The sequence below is a fragment of the Amia ocellicauda genome, chromosome 16 (genome assembly GCF_036373705.1).
Source record: "Amia ocellicauda isolate fAmiCal2 chromosome 16, fAmiCal2.hap1, whole genome shotgun sequence".
NCBI lineage: Eukaryota > Metazoa > Chordata > Actinopteri > Amiiformes > Amiidae > Amia > Amia ocellicauda.
This window is the reverse complement of record NC_089865.1, coordinates 25,382,263-25,403,546: the sequence shown is the minus strand read 5'-3', so window position 1 is coordinate 25,403,546 and position 21,284 is coordinate 25,382,263. Positions and strand designations below refer to the sequence as shown.

General features: G+C 38.9%; 1 protein-coding gene across 1 annotated transcript in view; it reads right to left on the bottom strand.

The window, feature by feature from the left end:
* Positions 1-6,071: 6,071 nt before the first annotated feature.
* Positions 6,072-21,284, bottom strand: part of tmem198aa (transmembrane protein 198aa) — an 89,586-nt gene continuing 74,373 nt past the window's right edge. The window contains exons 3-5 of the mRNA XM_066688015.1: positions 17,407-17,982; positions 11,735-11,946; positions 6,072-7,327 (exon numbers count right to left, since the gene is read on the bottom strand). Of these exons, the coding sequence (XP_066544112.1) occupies positions 7,181-7,327; positions 11,735-11,946; positions 17,407-17,982 (935 nt within the window). The 3' untranslated portion in view covers positions 6,072-7,180. The remainder of the gene's footprint in view (positions 7,328-11,734; positions 11,947-17,406; positions 17,983-21,284) is intronic.

Sequence of the window (21,284 nt, the reverse complement as noted above, 5' to 3'; positions counted from 1 at the left end):
AACAAACAAACCCGAAAGATTAAACAAATATCATTCTACATTCTTCCCAAACGATATTGGCTGAGGACTAAAGACAGTTGTGTCAAAAAAGAAAAAAGGAAAAAAAAAAAAATAACATGGATAATAAATAAAAATTCAGTGTATGGTTTTGAAACCAACAAATAAGCATATAATATATAAATATGGAAATCTCAGTCAGGCTATCCTGAGTTTACAGCACTCCATTCCCTCTCTTCCTCAGCCTAACCATACACACACACACACACACACACACGGCTTATCAAATACACGCTTGGAGAACTAAAATGGCTACACAGAACCAAAGTTGACAAAAATGGTTTACTGTCACGTTTATCATATTCAGGCCCATACAAAGACATGCTTTATATAATAATAATAATAATAATAATAATAATAATAATAATAATAATAATAATACACAATTAACAGAACAAGATATAAAATGTATCAAGCAGAGCTCCCAGGAAATGTGGTGAAAATGTGTATTTCACACTTAGCTAACCCCTTGCCCATGGTTGAGTGTTGCTTTTCTTATAAGTATGGGTTTAATGTCAAGAGCTGAAAATGAGGGAGTATTTGAGCAACAGGTGTATACAGGGTCCATAGAAAGTCTACACACACCCATTATTTCACATTTTGTTGCAAAAAATAAATAAATAATATATATATATATATATATATATATATATATATATATATACACACACACACACACAAAACTGTCATTATTGGATGAGTCTCCATTGAGTCATATCATGCTTAAAGGTGAACTCACATCCCAGTTTCAGCTTTCTTGTTGAGGACAGCACAGACTTTCCTCAGGGAATTTTCAATAATTTCATTTACCCTTTCATCCGGACAAGTGTCCCAGTCCCTGCTGATGAGAAACATCCCCATCACATGATTCTGCCACCACCATGCTTCACAGTAGAGATGGTGTTCTTTGGGTGATGAGCTGCGTTGGGGTTGCGCTTTGTATTTAGACCACACTTTTACTAGTCTTGGCCCAAAACCCTGTAGCCCTTTGCGAAGCTGCCTCTGAATCTTGGTAGCCTCTCTGATCAGTCTCTTTCTTCCTACAGGTTGGAGGGACAGCCTGATCTAGGCAGGGTCTTGGTGGTGCCATACACCTTCCACATCTTAATAATCATTTTAACTCTGCTCCAAGGGATATTTAAGGCCTTTCATATTTGTTATACCCATCCCCTGATCTGTGCCTTACAACAACTCTTACCTGGAGTTATTTTGAAAGCTCCTTGTTGGTCATGGCTGAGTCTTTGCTTTGAAATGTACAACCCAGCAGAAGGAACCTACAGGAACTGCTGAATGTATCATGAAATCATGTGAATCACTGAAATTTAAACACAGGTGGAGGCCACTTAACACGAGTTGAGGATTACAAGAGGGGTGGACACTTATCCAACCAAGCAATTCAGTTTTTATTTTTAATTACATTTCTAGAATATAATGTTTCACTTGTGTGTGTGTGTGTGTGTGTGTATATACATAGGAAAATGCATTTTAAATACAGGCTATAAGTCAACTAAAGGTGTACAAATTTAAAGAGTGTAGACTTTCTATAGGCACTGTATATTACTTGAGTTTCTATTAAAATAAGAAAAATCATTATACTGGGATTTCACTTGAAAATTCCTTATCCATTTCATTCTCAAGATAATGTAGGAGAAAGAAATAACACTGGCAGCTTCAGCCAACATAAAAACACCTTTTAGGGGCCTCTAAATCACACCACATTTGACAGCCAAGGGTTAGAAGGCTTCTATGACTTCCCCCTCCCCCTCACACAGGAAAATATATTTGAGAAATACATTCAGAAACGTTGCAATTTGAGTTTTATTAGTATTGAAATATTAGATGAGTATTACAGGCTATCGGCAAGGCAGCACACACATGACTACTACTACAGGGCAATTTGGAGTAACCAATCAACCTGTCTTTGGCATATATATTTGGCAGCCGGACACATGGAGAACAGGCAAACTCCACTGCGCTCATATGGAGAACATGGTCTGTATTTGTAAAACCATGTAATTGATAAAGGCATCTGCTAAGCAACTTGATGGTAATTTTAAAATATATATTTGCAAATCAATTGACTTGTAACATACATTGAAACCTTATATTACCTGGAATAATATATTGTAAAAAGGTCTGCAATTATTAGAAATACGTACAGTATTACTGTTATTTCCAAAAGGGGCAACATGAAAAACTGGCAGCAAAGGAAACTCTAAAACATGATTTATATGAAATGGAAATTGTAATCTTCCTGCTCCTTCACGGATGTAAATGAGGAGGCTTGTTATCATCAAAAATATTAAAAATAAATTAAAATCACACTTCAAAATTCACTTTGTGCCCAACTTACTAGCTTTCCCCTTTTGAAAATCACACTGCATTTGTTAGAATATGCTGTGTAATAAGCGTACGTTTAAGCAGGCATATTTCTTTTTAATATGTGTGGTGTGCCTGATGCATGTTTAAATGCTTTAGTCTGAAATTAGCTTTTATTGTATATTTTTTAAATACTGCAACATCTCTAAATGTCTCTAAATGTATTTCTATAAAATAAGCTAATATATCTCCACGCTTTGAGTTTAGTTTTCTACCACCTCATTTTATACTGTTGCTAAGCATCTTGGGGGGGCTGGAGAATACGATTGAAAGCGAAGGTTGCGTTTGAAAGTGTAACAAACCATGTAGAAGTGGAAACAATTGCCTTTTATTGAGTTTGCTTTTAGGAAGCTTTTTAAGAAGTCGTTTAAAACTCTAATTAGTCCATTAGTGTGATTTAGTGATCTCCTTAAGAGCTCTGCTACACAAACTGTTTGCAGCAGAATGCAAGCCAGGACTCAATAATAGATCCAACAATACACCCAAAACAATACATAAATACAAATGTATCCCGATTTGGATAGGGGGGGTGGAATTGGGAAATTGGGAAAATCGGGAAAATCAATACATTAAAGACAGAAATAAACATACAAATAAAAACACCTGAAGAACAATAGCAAGAATATATACAACAAAGTCCACCTATACAAAATATACAGTGGGTTGGTGGTTCTTCGGCTGTCCTGTCGAGTACAAAAACAAAAAGGGCCATTCAAGGGGCCCACTACTTTACAAAAGACACTCCAACGACACAATGTCATGCAGTTTAATGAGGGACGTCTGAGTCGCAGGGCTCCTCAGAGGGGAAATTGAAGTGTGGCCTCAATGTTGGTCCCGGGAGAAGGAGGGGAATAGACAGATCTCCCCTTTTCTCATATCCTGGAAGAGAAGATGAGTCCTCCCTCCCCATTCACTCCCTCACCCGTCCTGGGCAGAACACAAAGTCCTGAGCTCCTTCCTTCCAAAGGAGTGCGGAGATGTGATTAAGAGACGTGTTAAAGGATAGGAGAAAGATCCGTAGGAGGGCACAACCAGACCAGCTCAAGCCAGTCTGAAGTCAGACAAAAAACGATTATTCAGATGCCCCTGCTGATGAAGTGGCTTGAAGTGCCCTACTGTTTTTCTACAGTTTTGTAAAAAGCATTAAAAAAAACCTTCCAAAAAACAAACAAACAAACAAAAAAAAATTATTAACAGGATCTGGAAACAAAAATCAATTTCCTGAGACAAACTCCAGTAGCCTGTCGGATTGCCCAAAAGAAAACAAAAAAAATGTTTCCTTCCCTAAAGATGGGAATTTACAAAGGTCTCTGGGATTAAGAGAAGGTTGAAGCATCTGACCGTAACTCAAAGAGCGTACGCAAGTGCAGTGAATGAAAGGGTAGCTGAAAGCAGTTGTCCTCATTAAACAGGGCTTCGAGTTCCTCTCCAAGTTAAGGCCTTGGCTTTCCACTCCAGCATAAAGGAAACTGACTGGAGAGCAGGCTCAGTCACAGTTAAAAATCTGCCCTCTGCAGACTGCGGCCCTGGCAAAGCACAGGGACCACAGCGGAGAAGCAGCAGACATGTGGCATAACAACAGGGGATGTACAAAATTCAAATTGCTCTCAGCCTTCTAATGCAACAACATAACACTAATTCAAAGCAAAGTGCATCCAATCATTACACAAGTTGGGTTTCCGTAATGCTCTGTTAAAGCCTTTGTGACTGTAAATGAATATATGAGATCACTGAAGGATACACTGTGTATGGAGTTGTCTGTACAATTGTATGGGGTCTGGATACACAGGCTAAAAAAAACAAAAAAATTTGCTAAAACACCTTTCATTAAATCATCATGCAAATGAATTGCTGAAATAACCAGAAGTTTTAAATTTAGCCATGCAGTGAGACATTTTTGACATCTGATTTTTGTACTAGGGTAGCAGGTTCATGACACACATGTGTGTGCCTATGCCTTTACAACAAGGCTTGCTCATTTTAACATGTTTTTGGATAAATTAAAAGTAAAGAAATGAGCGGGCTTACAACTAAAAGGACAAAGCCCAATTAAGAGCAATGACCGTGAACTAATCACTTACAGATCCATGGAAAGACTGTCGTTAGGTCATCAGATAATTCTCATTAAGCTTTCGTACTTTGTTTTTGAAACTGTAGACTGTCTTCCAGTCAGGGTTGACTTGAGACCTGCAATCACATTTTCACTTTAGACATCACAGTTTGGAGATTCAGGGATTGAGTCTCTATAACACAGAGTTCCTATTGTTTGCACAAATTGTGTGTGAACCATCAATAAATTCTTCCCAATAGCATACTATCATAAAAGCACAGTAAAAGAGTGGAAAAGCATGGAGATGGTAAACCTGACACTGCCATGAACACCATGGGAAAGTGCATTCATAATAGAACTATAGAAACAGTGTGGGAAAACTTTCAGATTACTGTACAAATGCATGGCGTTAAGCTTTCATTAAGGCTGGCCACATGATCACAGATATCATTAAACAGTATTTTAGTTTATGTGTTGGTTTGTTCATAAATCACACTTTCAGTGCTGAGAATCAGATGTCCAGCTTTACTGTAATGATCATTTTGAAAGTTTACTAGAATAATAATTAAAGAAGGCCTTTTCAAACATGGCCTTAATAAGATCCATAATAATCCTCTGTGGTCCATCATCCTCATCCCTAACCCCCTTTAACCTGCCTTTAATACCAGGAAGTGCTCAGATGGAAGCAGGTGCCTGGCACTGTGGTATTGATTTCACCTGGAACAATGAAGAATGAATAGGGTTTTATTTATCTCACCTTTTCATGTTCAATCCACTTCATAATGTGTTTGTGATTTGCAATCACACTTCCACACATACAGGACAGTTTGGAGTGCCAAGTTATCTTTGAGGGCAATAAATAAGATTTGTTTCATATATAATTAAACATCTCTTATTTCCACCCAAAGAGAAGAGTCTTTCAGAATGTAATAACATACAGTCTCCATATACGGATATCAATACACTGTGGAGATAAATGAGGATGGTCACACAAGCCCCTTTATTTTTTGCATTTAGACTTAAAGTCATTATAAAACCCTGCATAAATGATTACACCAGACTCTTAATTCATTCTGCCTTCAAATGTATATGAGTAACAATATACAGGGTTTGGACTTTACCGTACTACAGAAAATATGAACACACTCCAACCTATACCCTACAATGGTTGTTCATTGTTAAATAATATATATATACAAGTGTCTGTAAAGAAAGAACCCCCAATTAGTTTAAGGATCCCTGTAAACTAAGCAAACATCCATCTCCAAGCTGTTGTATAAAAGCTTTTTGGAAATACTAATACAATACACATATATTGTATCCAGATCATCTCCCATATCCCTATAGGTATGGCCCCTGTATTTTCAATGTGTATGTCTATATATACATATATATTGCATTATGTAGGACAGTATGGATATATTGACTAGGCAGGTATGTATACTGCTTCCAAACTGTAGAGTCATTCTTGTCGTTCTTGTCCAACTTTTTGTATATATATATATATATATATATATATATGTATATATGTATATATGTATATATGTATATATATATATGTATATATGTATATATATATGTATATATATATATATATATATACACACACTTAATTTCCCTTGTACTGTCTACTGCCACACTTAAGCAGAAAGCCACAGGATGGTCCTTGTTGACTTCAGAGACTGTGAGCAAACTGCAGTCTGAAGTCTGAAGAGATTAGATTACATTTTTTTTTTTTACAAAAGCCATAGTAACTAAATAAATACATACATGAATAAATAACACAAAAGGAATGGAGCTCAAGTACTGAGGATGCATCAACTCACAAATCTTTCCAAGAAAGTATAAGATGACCTTTTAGAGAGTTCTAGGATTATGAACTTGTTCATTCTTCATAACTAGCTAACCAATTCAGGTAGAAATAAAATGTCAAAGTAAACAAAAATACTATTTGGACTTGGATTTGATATCCTAACTTGCCACATTTTGTACTGTAGAATGAATTAAAAATGGATCAATATTAAGGTCCTCTGAAAATACAGACCCAGAACAATCTGAATGAAAGGCATACAAAGGATTTTGAGTGCTTCAGATTAGTTAACCACAGACTTGTCTGTGATAAACTATTGCACAATTATATGTAAAAAATGTCTTCAAAGCAGATCCTTAAACTAAGATTCGATGGAAAGCACAAGACACTTTTAAATATATATATTTTTTCCAACTTCTTAAATAATTGGGGCTTTCAGAATTGTGGAAGTGAACATGAATGGAAAATTTGCATTTAGATAGAAGAATTAATACTGCTTTCCACAGACTGAGAAAGAAAAGTAATTAAATTGGCCTCAGAATATAGAATAAAAATACAAAAAGAAAAAAGAATTCCAGAGGCAACAGCTTATTTGCTGGGTGTGTAGTTTGGAGACCACACTCTGTAAACTCTGAGACATTTTCCTGTTTGGGTCCCCTCAGGACAGAAAGAAGGTGGCCATATTGGGAGGCTACAGAGCTAGCAGGCCCTCTGTAACTTATCTATGAACTCCTTGAACCATCTGTCAGCCAAGTGGGGATCAGCTGGAGCCAGCCAGGAGGGGGAGATTGAAGAACATGGAGGGTTTTTTCAGGATGCTGCCATTGATGTGCTTCTGAACAGCATGGAGAGAAATGTGAGAAAGGGGTCCGCACAGGGCAGCCTTAAACGCGCACAGCAGGCCCTGCTGCTGCAGTCAGGGGAACGGTGGAACCACAGTCATAATCCAGGTCCACTATGGTGTGAGCCCCACTGCTCAGGCCTCTCTGGGGATAGCCCGTCTGCCTGTCCCGGAAACTCTGTATGTAGCTCTGAAAGAGAAGGCCAAAGACACAGGTCACAATGGAGCTCCCTCATACCAAGAACAATGTGCAGAACAATAATTTTGTAAGGTCTTCTACAGCATTGGATCTCAGCCCTGGAGTAACCGTCTCTTCCAGAGTTTTCTTTGTTGGAGCTCCCAGTTACTTAGTTAAATCCTTATCTGAACTAGCTCCAATCTTTAGCATTGAAGCCATTTTAGCTCCATTAAGTGGGCAATCTTGTAATTTAAATCTCAACTGGAACAAAAACCAGAAGAGATTGGGGTACTCTAGGAGCAGAGCTGAGAACCACTGCTCTATGGGACATTAGTTTCTGTCATAATGGGCCTTGGATTATAATTTCACCACCTTTTAATTATTCTTGCAGTTGAAAAACAGTGTTTCAAAAGACCTGAAATTCTATCTATCAAAGGCTTCAGAAAGACAGATGTGAGGAAGGAAGGTCTCTGATCAAGTATTAGTTGTTTTTTAAGATATTTTAAAATGATGTAGTACAGAAAGAATAAAGAAAGAAAAATGGTTTTGTTCTGACATTTTTAGAAAGCACTTGTACACATCAAACCCTGCTTTGAAATGTTTGGAATACCTGGGGAAATTGATCCAAGTTGACATCCTTTACAATCCTGGGATTCTTAGGGCTATACAAGTATATAAAATAATAACCCAGGGTATTAAAGTATTCTTACAGCTAGCAAACACATCTGTTGCACTGCTACAGTTATTGGTACCACAGAACAAGTCTTTTCCATCCCCTCATCCATATCCTCCGATCAGGGAGAGAATCCCTGCTTGAGGCCCCAGTTTATTTATATATTGGTCTTTGTTCTACAGATTATCATGGAGAGGAAAGGGATGTAAGAAGACACTAACCCACATCTCTGATTCTCAGCAAAAAGAGGACTGGCTTTTTGTGAAGTTGTACAGCTCACTATCTTCTCCCATTTTTAAAATGTTACAAATTAATATTTCAATATACAACATTTTTAAAATTGAGAAATCCCTCCAAACGGAGTCCATGCACGTAGAAGATAGTGCTTGGGGCTGTCCACTCTTGGCCATCAAAGATCCAGCAGCAGTCTGCATTTAGCCCTGTTCATCAAGGTGAGCACTTCTAATCCCACCTTTCCACCTTTAAAAGTGCCAGTACTGAACTGAGATGGACAGTAATGGGTAGAGCTATGATAAGAAACTCTCATGTTGAAGATAAGAAATTAAAATCCTTTTTTGCTACCAGGCTGTTGAGAAAACAGCTCACCGGCTCTCCATGAACAAGCCATTCCAACTAAACATCAATTCCACACTATTGCCTCAACTCACAATATTATGATTTCTTAGTTATTCCAAATCACTATAGATCAGAAAGTTTTTTTCCCTGCCCATGTGACTCCAGTCCAGTTCACATTTGGAATTAATCTTTAAGCATATAGGAATCTGCCATCAGCAGATAACTATCATTTTAGAAAACACAAATAACTGACCAAATCTCAGACTGCATCATAGTTTGCAGAAACAAGGTAATTGTTATGACCACAGAGTCTCGTTATAAAAGACTCCTCTTCCATGTATGACATGTAACCAGGTGGGCAGAGTTAACCCTGATAAAGCACCTGTCACTTTGGTTAGTAAACTGACAATCTCCCCTATTGGCATTGTGCAACCGAACTGCCGCTGGCTCACACTCTACAAACCATCTGGGACTTTATATCAAGCCATAGTATACCAATACCTGCTAAAGAGTGTAAAATATAAAGTGGTACTGCTCTGAAGAAAAAAAAAAAAAAAAAAAAAAAAAAGCAATCAATTTACTCACCAGGACAAAAATGTCTAGATTCAGTAAACTATCATTTAGGACCCTTTATTTTGGAAAACATACTTTGCAGACATCTAATATGCAATTTAAACATTTCTCATACTGTGGAGAGAGCATGAGACATGCAGGGAACAGGAAACATTACCATGGAATACATTAAAATAAACAGTACATTTGCATGAGTATTTCACAGGTATGATGCATTATGCTACAGAAAAAAGATCTCTTTCTCCGATTGTGCAAGTGATACATACACAAATACACAAACGGTTTCCTGAAATAAGGGGGTTGTTTGGATTACCCTTGTTTTGCATTTTAAAAATACACCAGGGAAACTTGAATCTACCTTGGCAACAGTGAAAATGGGATCACTTGAATATAATGGCTAGATCAAGGTCTGAAACACAGAGAGCAAGGAGTCTACTTTTACCACTAAACTCACTATAGATAAAATCCAATAGACTCCAATACGCAAACGTAGAAGAATCGGACACACCCATTGCATGCATATTTATAAATACATCTATACATTCTAATGGAAATACATCTTCTAAACACTACAATATTGGAGGGGGCTGACAGTAAATGCAACTGCCACCTCTCACTTCCCAGCCATGCACGGCAATGCAGTACTTGAAGGCTTCATGCTCCATGGAGCAACGTCTGTAAACTTTACACTGTCCTAACAAGCACTGTGCATGTTACACCACATAGACACCTCTAACACTGGGATTGGCTTGCAGTTGGCACAGGGCACGTCACTGTTGCTCCAAAAGGCCCAGAAGCCCTGGCAGGGCAGTCACCGTGGGCCATCTGTAACATGGCAATGCAGCTTACAATATATAACAAACTGCAAGAACAATATGCTGATGTGTTAAAATAATAAGTATATATGGTTTAAAATATGAATGTAAATTGAAATTGATTTTAGGTGCAAGTTGACTGTTTAAGCTCATGTATGCAAACATTTAAACATGTCCATTTTGACTGTTCATACATGTGAAAGCTCAGATCAAACAGTCTGTCAGATATAAAAATGTCAAGTGTCATCAAGTATCCAGATGGTGTCTTTAGTATAGGTCCTATCTTCTGCAAAACAGAGATATTTACATTGGTACCCTAAACCTCCGTGTTCTTCTTGTTCCTATGAATACACAGTTATAGTCTAATTAAATACCTTTGCTTACCATATACTGGTATTATGTGTGGCAGCAGTATAGAGTAGTGCCCATATATGGGCATCTGCTAAGAAATATGATCATGAATAACAATGCTGCCTGTGATTTTGTCTCCAAAACTAGGAGATGATTGATGCCAGCTCCAACCCAAGGTAATAATAATGAATTCCACTGTGACCTTAACTATACTTTTACTGGTTATTGTTTTATTGGCTATGACACATTTACTGTATACTGCAATGTTGTTTTGGTCGTTGGGGTATCTGTGGCAACCCAGACTGCGTGTTGGGTACACAAAAATCAAAACACACCTCTATATCACACAGAACCGTACACACTGAAATCTTAGCAGTTGACATTGTAACATATTAGAAGCAGAATGTGAATCAAACTGCAAATACTAGAATCAGACATACTTGTTGGCTTAAATCATTACTGCTGCTTTAATGATTGTGATATTGACTGAAAAGGACTGAGATACATAATATGCAACAGAATTTCACTTCCCTACGGAAAGGTGTGGATCCATTCTGCAAAATAATGTTTGTAGCCTATAATGAAAAACAAATACACATGGAAATTAACCCCTAAGATATGTAACACTGTCTGATCATTCTCAAAAGCCACAAACTGAAAGGATATGTACAGTTAAACCTACTGGGCTTGTCCCCTTATTTCTTTCTACATTAATTTATTTTTCATATGGGCTATTCATGTGTTCCACCGTCATACGCTTAAAAAAATATTACTAAAGGATCCTAATGTTGTTTACATCAATTTAACACAATAAAAGCATTAGACTCATTTGGTTTGGCTTAGTTTAGTATTTGTGTATCTTCAGAAAATAGGTGCTTCTTTACATAAAAAAGGGAGAGGCAGATTCATGGGAAAGAGGTCCTTAAAACAATAAGCTACTAGCAAACAAGGAATCACAATGAGCTCTCAAAGTAATGATACTCAGCCTCAAAGGGTATTCTGATTTTAATTCCACTTGATTTTGAAATGACTTAATGATCAATTACCAACTTAATTAGTCTCAATTACCACTATTCCCAGGTCGTTAGTGTTTTTAATTAACACTCCTTACCCCCTGCTCCCGGAGAGCCTCAATCATTCAGGTTTTAGCCAAATAGTGGCTAAAGATCAGGTATTTCTAATTGAACCTGTTATGTTAGCTGAGATGGGCTTCATTGAAGACCAGAAGACCCTGTATTGAAGCGATCCAAGAGCAGGGTTGAATGGTCAAATTTGTTTCAGCTGAGACAAGTCTTTGTATTGGTACACAGTCAAGTAGTCTAATTTCACATTGAAACAAAAGTTCTCTCCCTCCCTCAAGTTCTCCACTTCATCATTTACCTGCAAGAAAAAAGGAGGCACAGGCGGAGGGTAGGGAACAGACGGGCGTACCGGAGACAAGACGTCGCCGTCAAAGCGGCGGATGGGGTTGGGTTTCCTGCGATAGGCTGGCTCTGGGTGTAGGGGCTTGGTGGGATGCTGGTGGTGGTGGTGATGGTGTTGCTGTTGCTGCTGCTGCTTCTTCTTCTTCTTGCGGTCCTTGCGCTCTTCCTTCTGCCGTATCCTCATCAGCTGTACCCGCCGCTGCTGCCGGCTGATGATGACTGCGACAGGGGACAGGGAGAGGACAGCAGTCACACCACACGGTATTGCTCATGGCTGGACGGCAAGACATCTGCAGGACCCTTGTTCAACTTCACCATCAGGCAGGGGGAAGCATTCTGCCATCTACCTTGTTTATGGAATTATCAAACCTTTTAAGGCTTTCATTTAGTGGTCTTGTTCTATGTATTTGGCCAACCTTCCTTTATATTAATGGAAACAGCTGTCCTGGACCCGTCAGACCTGGATGACCCTTTAAGTTAAGTCGATGAGAACCACAGCTATGTGTGCTACATAAACTGTGCTATAAGGATAGTGTCTAATCCATTTCTGTACTCGCCGTATGATTGTTTGGCCATGTGACTTCACAAAACACTTTGGGACAAAATGAAAAGACACTCTGATTGATAGTGCAAATACCTACAGTACATTTTAATAAAAAATAAATAAAATCACATAACCCATTTGAAATGAAGGGCTAAACCAATCCTATCCACAAACCACCAAGAAGTACTAACCTGTATCCTTACATGTTTTAATAACACGATAAGGGATAAGTTCTGTAATTTACCTTTTGTGAGTAGGTCAAAGGTTTGACTTGATCTGATGTAGCCTCAAGTCTATCCCAGAGCATACAGCCAATTAAATGACCAGTTCATGTACTGCACTACTAAGGGACAATCATTGTTTTTCCCCAGAAAAAGAGTGATGTGCATCTCAGCCACTGACGATTCCCCGCAGACTAATCTGATTACCAATAGCTTTCACGTTTGTCTAAAAGGCAACCAATTTGGTTTTATATGACAGTACAGCATGGTAAAATGATAGCCAAGCATTACCTCGTAACTTGATGTCTTAAAGGGTTTACTGACATGGAAGTAGAAAATATATCTTTCACTTTTCACACACTGCAGAAAGATGCGCATACAATTCATACTGTGACATACACAGTGAAGTAAACTGAAATTGCAGAGTGGCTTGTCTGGCGTATGGAAAGGATAGGCTGTAATAATGTCAAAATGCGGCAGTTTGGATGGGCCCCATTGTTGACAATGCGTTCTGCATGGGCACATCTCCCAAACTCCCCACAGTGATTCAACTATGTGGAAACAACTGCAGTTGACAACTCCTGCTCCAATTCACATTCAATTGCTATATCACCAGATAAAGGAAGATTAAACACTACATTGCACTTCTGACAATGCATTAAAGGGGAGCTAGTGCAGAGCCCAAAATGACTGGTGTATACATACTCATGTGTTAGAAGTGTAATAGTTAAGTATCTGTGATTTTTCTGTTCCATTCTATTTTAGTAACTTTTAAAACTTAAAATATAATTATCACAATCATGGCTCCTGTAAATACTCCAAAGGATAGCTCTCCTGTGTCGGCACTTACTGCACAGCAGAAACGACTACATCTCTAAGCATGTTTAATATAAAACTGTAAAATTGTTCAATAAATCAATGTATTGTAGCCAATAAAGAAAATGGGCCACTGGGTATCGCAAAGAAAAAAACAAAGCACCTACCAACTGTGTAAAGATGTTCTTATGCAATTAACAGCATAATCATTACACAGGTGCATCTTGTGCTGGGGACAATAAAAGGCCACTCTAAAATGTGCAGTTGTGTCACAGAATACAATGCCACAGATGTCTCAGTTTTGAGGGAGCGTGCGATTGGCATGCTAACTGCAGGAATGTCCACCAGAGCTACTGCCAGATAATTAAATGTTCATTTCACTACTATAAACCGCCTCCAACATAGTTTTAGAGAATTTTGTACACTACAGGTCAAAAGTTTTAGAACACCCCCATTTGTTACAAAGGTAAGCGGTAAACTGCCAGAGGTTAAAAAAAAAGTTTAGGTTACCAAAAACTGAAAAATAATGTACATTTCAAAGTCATATACTGTGTTACTACACCCTTTTCAGCATTATTTGGCAGTGTTACACGCAGCTCCTGTGCGTAAAAGTTACACTGTATTCCTACAATGAAAGCTTGTTCTCTTGGCTACCAGCGCGTTTCATTTACAGTCATGCACATCTGATTTACAGTTTCTGTGTCGACCGCCGTCATTCAGAGCTCGGGGGGTAAATGCGGAGTCTGCTCCGGGATGGGTCTCATTCAGACAGTCACAGATCACTCAGTTTCGATTGGATTTCTTTGCAAATAGGCTTGTTTTGTCCAGAACAACCTAACAATGAATCCAGTATATATTTGAAGTTCTATCACACACAGAGAAGTTCTGATACAATTATGCAAAATCATTGTGTATTAGTACACTGTAAACAGAGTTTTCCATCTTGACATTTCGAGCTCTCTACGGGTGTGTGTTGCTTCTACCAAAATGTGGATGGTCTTGTTTTGATCAGTAGACTGTCTGGTTCCAGAATATGTCACATCAGAGAATGCTTGAATCTCAGCTTTCATGGGAAACCAAACGCTTGGCAAACAACACAACAGTCAAAAGTACACATGAGATTAAAGAAAAGCAAGGAGGGGTTTGTCAGCTTAAGGGGTTCAATTTTGTTAAACAAAACAATTCCATGATTTATTTTTTATCTCCAATTGTTTATTTGTTCTATGCTTTAATTTCAGAGTACACTGAGACATTAAACTGCATACATTTAAATAAAAACTGGAAAAATTGAGGTGTTCTAAAACTTTTGACCAGTAGTGTACATCCAACCGGCCTCACAACCATAGACCAGATATAACCACGCCAGCCCAGGACTCAACATCCAACTTCTTCACCTGCTGGATTGTCTGACACTAGCCACCCGGACAGCTGATGAAACTGTGGGTTTTCACAATCTAAGAATTTCTGCACAAACTGTCTAAAACCATTTCAGTGAAGCTCATCTGTGTGCTTGTCATCCTCACCAGGATCTTGATCTGACTGATGTTCCAGTTCCCGCCAATATCAGCAACTTCGCGCAGCCATTGATGAAAAGTGAGACAACATTCCACAGGCTACAATCAACAGCCTGATCCTCTATGCCAGGGGTGGCTAACCCTGGTCTTGGAGAGCCGCAATCCTGCATGATTTCCAGGTCTCTCTAAATTACCAATTAATGGATACCTTGAACACATGGACATTTTGCCTAATTTAGACCCATAATTGGTTCATTTAAGCAGTTAAATATCTGGATAGAACAAAAGCCTGCAGACCCTACAGCTCTCCTGGACAAGGGTTAGCCACCCCTGCTCTATGCGAAGGAGATGTGTCACACTGTGAGGCAAATGGTGGTCACAACAGATACTGATGTTTTTCTGATCCATGCCCCTAACTTAAAAAAAAAAAAAAACATGGATATCTGTATTCCCAGTCATGTGAAATCCATAGATTAGGGCCTAATTTAAATTGATTTCCAAATATGAACTGTAACTCTAAAATCTTTGATATTGGTGCATGGTGCATTTATATTTCTGTTCAGTGTATATCAAATTATTATAGTAAGACACTAAACCTGGTTAATTTCTGAGCTCAGTCGACAGGCTACTAACTACAGGTTAGTTATTATGAAAGCCAACAAGTGCAAAGTGAGAGCTGCCACCAGTGGAATGAAAGTTGGTGGCAACATCCAAGAAACCGCAGGGCGGCATCCAGAAAAAGGCCAACGCATCTTTGAGAAAATAGCAGCGACAGTTTAGAAGACATCTGCCAAAAGTAAAATGAGCCAGAAATTACAGACAGCATTGGGTTCGGTGACAATCCAATCCATGTTATTTTGAATTCACTTGTATATAAAATTGTTTGTATATTATACCAACCCTTATACACGAGTGAACTTACCTTCAAAACTGCATTAATAATATTATTAATAATAAAACGTGGAACACAAACTTGCATATTATTTTCTCTTACGATAAAGCTGGATTATTTCATATAAAAATGTTGGTTATGATTTTATTGTGTACATGTTTGTCTTTATGTACCTCTAAATTACAATTTGGCTTGCCATACTTTTCTGGATGCAGTGCTGCAGTTTTGTGGATGACGCCACCGCCTTTCCCTCCCCAGGTGGCAATTCTCACTTTGCACCTGTTGGCTTCCGTACATTACTCCTGACATCGAGCAAATAGTTGAGCAATGCTTAACTGATATGATTAGGAGAAACTTTATTTGATTATATTTAGCAAATGCCCTAACCCAGTGATACTTACAGTCATTACACAATGTACACTGTACACAGATTTACATTATATGGTCGAGTACAATAAATACATAAATAAATAGTTCGATGTATTTATTGAAGCGCATCAGGACTCATGTCTTCCGGATTTTTTAAAATCCTGTCCTGGTGATAATGAAGCCATACAATCGCACTACCACTGAACGCAATCATAACCCGAGCTGCTGTGGGGAAGACAAATCCTAAGCTCTTGTAGACGCAGTATTTTTTGCTTTCTGGTAAGTATTGAAACATCACATCCTGAAACACAGAAGAGCTCTCCTTTGCAGTATTTACAGAAGCTATGATTATGATGAATGTTATACTTTGAGATACTAAATTGAGGGAATGGAACAGAAAAATTACATATACTTCACTTATACACTCCTACTTACACATGAGTGCATATAAACCAATCAACATGGGGACTGTGCTAGTTCGATTTTAATCTCACCAAATGTAAAACTCAGGCTGTGATTTTTAAAATGCACAAGAGCTGTAGTTTGGCATAATGAGAAAATTAGTCATCAGCATTTCTGCATTAAAAACTCAAATCTGAACTCTCAATGGTAGTTATACTTTTACCAATGATAAGCCCATGCTGATTCCATGAGGATTGAATTCCCTTCTCATCTGAATAAGTACATGTTATGCAACTGCATATGCCCACATTTGAAATTTGAGATAACAAATAACCTTGTACATAGTGGACATCAGTAGGATTTTCTAGTTCACATAAAATAAAACAGTGTAAGCATCAATGTTTATTTCAATATGAAGTAGACCTAATGCTTTGTTTTTTTGGTGTGCATGAAATAGTTGTTTTAGGCAGGGAAAGGAATATGAATAACTGATAATTAAACTATACAATTCTATAAGTTTTGCAAAAATTTGCAACACATTGATAAACGGTTTAAAGTCTGTAAAGTCAGGTAGGTCGAAATTATGATTTGGTCTCTGCCAAAATCTCATGATGTAGTGGTACCTCTGCTTTCTTGGTAATCAAGAAAAAAAGTCTGCAAAGTAAACGTGCAGAGAAAGCCTTATATTCATTAGTGAACTGAAATTCACGGTCTGATACATAAGGAACCTTGACCCCTCTCCCCCATATAAGCATCATAAAATCACCTACTACTAGTTCTGTTAGGCAGTTAAAAGCTCTGGTTCTACTAACAGTTAACACCAAGATCGGTTTATATACATATGCTATAACCTGACCCCCTATACCATAACAATTCAGCTGAAACAGACTCAATAAATAAACCAACAAAATGTGTGCTCACCTTCAGTGTGGGAGTAGCCCTCAGCCGTCACCTTCCATTGCACTAGCACTCCCAGCAGCGTCAGCACAGGCCACACCCCCAGGATCACCCAGCTGAACCAGCACACCGGCTGGGCAGGCGCCACCTTGATGCGCTCGTAGACATACCGCACTAGGAGGAAGAGCTCGATGAAGTAGTCCACGGTGACCGTGATCACGGCGCTCCCGAAGACGGCAGTGGAGAGGGTGGTGAAGCACCGCTGCCACTGCAGGGTGAGCACGGCAAACAGCATCCCGGTGCCCAGGAGCAGCCCCAGGGGGATCCACACGGTGGGAGGGTGGTAGAACTGCTCCATCACCACCAGTGTGGCCACGGCTACCAGCAGGCCCAGGAGCAGCCCCACCATGAAGAGTCCCACACTGCGCACCAGCATGGTGACCAGGCCACACAGCACCCCGATGCCCAGGCCGATGCCAACACTGGCCTCCACACTCAGCTGCGTGTCTAGCACCCGCTCCTTGTAGCAGAGCATGAAGATGATGATGGAGCCGAACATCAGTCCGGTCAGGAACATTACTGCTTTGAAGCAGCGGTACCCTGGGAAGACCAGGAGGAGAGAAAAGGTGCTTGTAAAATGTATTTTAGGGTGATTTTATGTATCTTTCGGGCTTTAACAGGGTCCAAGAGCTATTTTATAGGCTTGCCTTGTTAAAAACCAAATGGGAGCAAAAAAAAAAAACTGAAATAGAAATGAAAGACAATGGAGTGTAATCCAAAACTCAAAACCAGCTTTCTCAGGGCAGTTGCAATAACTCATGTATTGCACAATCAATAACTCAGAAGATCAGAAGAAATAATGTATGCTTGTCCATATGCTTGAATGCACGTCCAATTAAAAACTCGTCCACGGATACCTGACCCAAATGAGTGCAAAGGTTGTTACACTGGTTCACAAAACACAATGTTCATACTTCTATTCACCCAGATGTACCTCCTCCACTTTCTCCGAGTTGGTTACACATCTTCATTGGGATTCACTACGGCATATAGCTCTTTAACCAATTGCTTATCCTGTCTCAATTTACATTTAATCTCAGGATCTGACAACATTTTCAGAAACGGTTCCATGTCTGAATAACCTTGTCAAGATTGCCTTGGGATAGTCATCTTTCATTCCTTTGTTTGATTGAAGCTGCCATAAAACCACAATGTAATGTCAGGCAGATATGACAATATGCTTTTGTATGAATTTGTGTAACTCAATTAAAGTCTCGGGTAAATAAAAAAATGAAAATTCTATTTATATTTATGCCTTGTTATTTTCACATAGTCCATCATTGGCAGTTGGGTATTTAAGACTAGTACTAATCTGGCTCTGTGAAACCATCCCACAAAGTATCATGCTTTCAAGAGTTAGTTCAGTACATTTAATATGAGAAATGTTCACAGGATAGGAAACTGGGATGGGGGTGGCTAAAGGAACAGTCTGAACTCATGTCCTTCTAGATCAAATCTGACTCATTATATTTCGTTGCATATTGTAACAGCAATTACTTCCTTTCGGGCACTTGCTACTCCACTGAAACGAGATATTTTACCTTTCCTTATTGCTTGAACAGTATGACCATTAGTCTGGTTACTTTTCTGCAAAACCTATTATATATAAAATAGTGATATGGAAGAATTAGTAATCAGCCCATGAGAGAGATGGTGTGCAGAACTAGAGAACTGCTGGGTTACAGTAGGTCGTAACTGCAGAAAAGGGCACGCACAACCCTTAGAGACATCCCAAGAGCAAGAAATGCCCAACAAGTTCCAACTGCTGGACATCGAGTTGGACAGTGTAGTGATGGCTCAGAGGGTGATGGGAGGGCAGTTGAGCACCAGAGCACCATGGTGCCCACTCCCCCCCAGAACAGGGAGGTAGTTATAGTAAGAGACTCAATTCTTAGAGGCGTAGACCACACAGTGTGTTCTAGTGATAAGGAGACCCGCATGGTATCTTGCCTGCCTGGTGCTCAGGTTGCAGATCTCCCTAAACTAGTAGACAGGCTATTGGCCAAAGCCGGGGGGAATCCACTGGTCATGGTCCACACTGGAACCAATGACATAGGAAAAGGTAAGGCAGAGGTTCTACAAGACAAATTTAAAGTGTTAGGAAAGAAACTAAAAAGCAGAACCTCCATGGTAGTTTTCTCCGAAATACTTACGATACCACGTGGATGCCCAGGGAGACAGGCAGAGATTAGGAAGTTTAACATGTGGTTGAAATCTTGGTGTTGGAAAGAGGGTATTAGATTTATGGAGCATTGGTCTTTTGTCTGGGATAGATGGGACCTGTTCAAACCGGACGGTCTACATCTAATGCATTGGGAGAGCGCATGTGCAGGGTAATTGAGAATCTTTTAAACTAGGGACCAGGGGGTCAGGGAGTTCTGACAATGGGAGATGTTCCACTAAGGAAAGAAAACCAAGTTAAACTACTAGTAGGAAAGTACTGAAATGTTTGTACCTGAATGCCAGGACAATAAGGAACAAGATGTTAGACCTAGAGACACAGTGCTGGCATGTGACTATGATGTTGTTGGAGTGACAGAAACATGGCTTACAGAAAATTTTGGGGATGAATACAAGTTGAAAGGATACACACAGTTTAAGACAGACAGGCAAAATCGAAGATGGAGTTATATGTCAAAAATGACACTGAGGCAGAAGAACTTAAATTTGATCCTAGTAACGAAACAGAATCTTTGTGGGTTAAACTTTTGAATAAGAGATCTGGAGGATTAGTGGTAGGAGTGTGTTACAGACCATCCAACTCTGATATTCAGAAAGATGTTGCATTGTACAATGTAATCAGGACTGCATGTAAAAAGTATGTGGCTGTTAAAATGGGGTATTTCAATTTCCCAAACATAGAATGGGAAAGCCCAGCTGGGACTACAGAAGCAGAAATATAAATGGTTGAGATAAATAACTGCTTTCTAACTCAATTTGTCAGAGAACCAACCAGAGAGAACACATGCATTGACTTGATCTTTTCAAATGACCAAGATAGTCAGAGGGACACTAGTTAGAGAACCAATGGCAAATTGTGATCACAATATGGTTAGCTTTGAGGCATTTTTTCAAAAAATAAGGACTCTAAAACAATGGTCTATAATTTTAGAAAAGCAAACCTTGAAGGTATGTCGTGGCACTTAGAAGCGTTAGACTGGAGCACACTGGATACAGATTCAGTTGAAAATGGATGATATTTTTTGTGTACTTCTATTATACCATTTGGGCCAATGTTTTCTGGTCCACAATTTGCTAAGTTTTGGTACACATTTCTCCTGAGCCTCAAGTAGTATATTCTTCAAATATAAAGAGAAAGAAAATGTTGTATAATGCATACAAAAGGGATAGACGCGAAACAAAATACAAAAGAATATGTTGAACTGCAAAGAGATCTTAAGAAAGGGATCAGGAAAGCAAAGAGGGAAATATAAAGAAACATAGCTCTTGGAGCTAAAACTAATGCAAAGAGCTTTTTTCAATACTACAACAGCAAGAGGTCAATAAAGGAGGAAGTGAAACAGCTAAAGGGCAAAATGGAAGTATCTTGGAAAACGAACAAGATGAGGCAAATGTTCTAAATTAGTATTTCACAGAGGTTTCTACAAAAGAAAAAACAGATAACATACCACAGGTTAACAACCAGTCCAGTCAAACCCTCAGAGCAGGGGTTCCCAAAGTGCAGCCCCGGGGCCAAATGTGGCCCTCGAGTATGATTGGTGCGGCTCCCCAAAGCCAACCTTTAACCACCCCTTTTCTGAACTTTTACTATATTTTTACACTTTCTGAAAAAATTCTGTTACAAATTACACATGTAATTTGGGGAAAAATAGTAATAAATG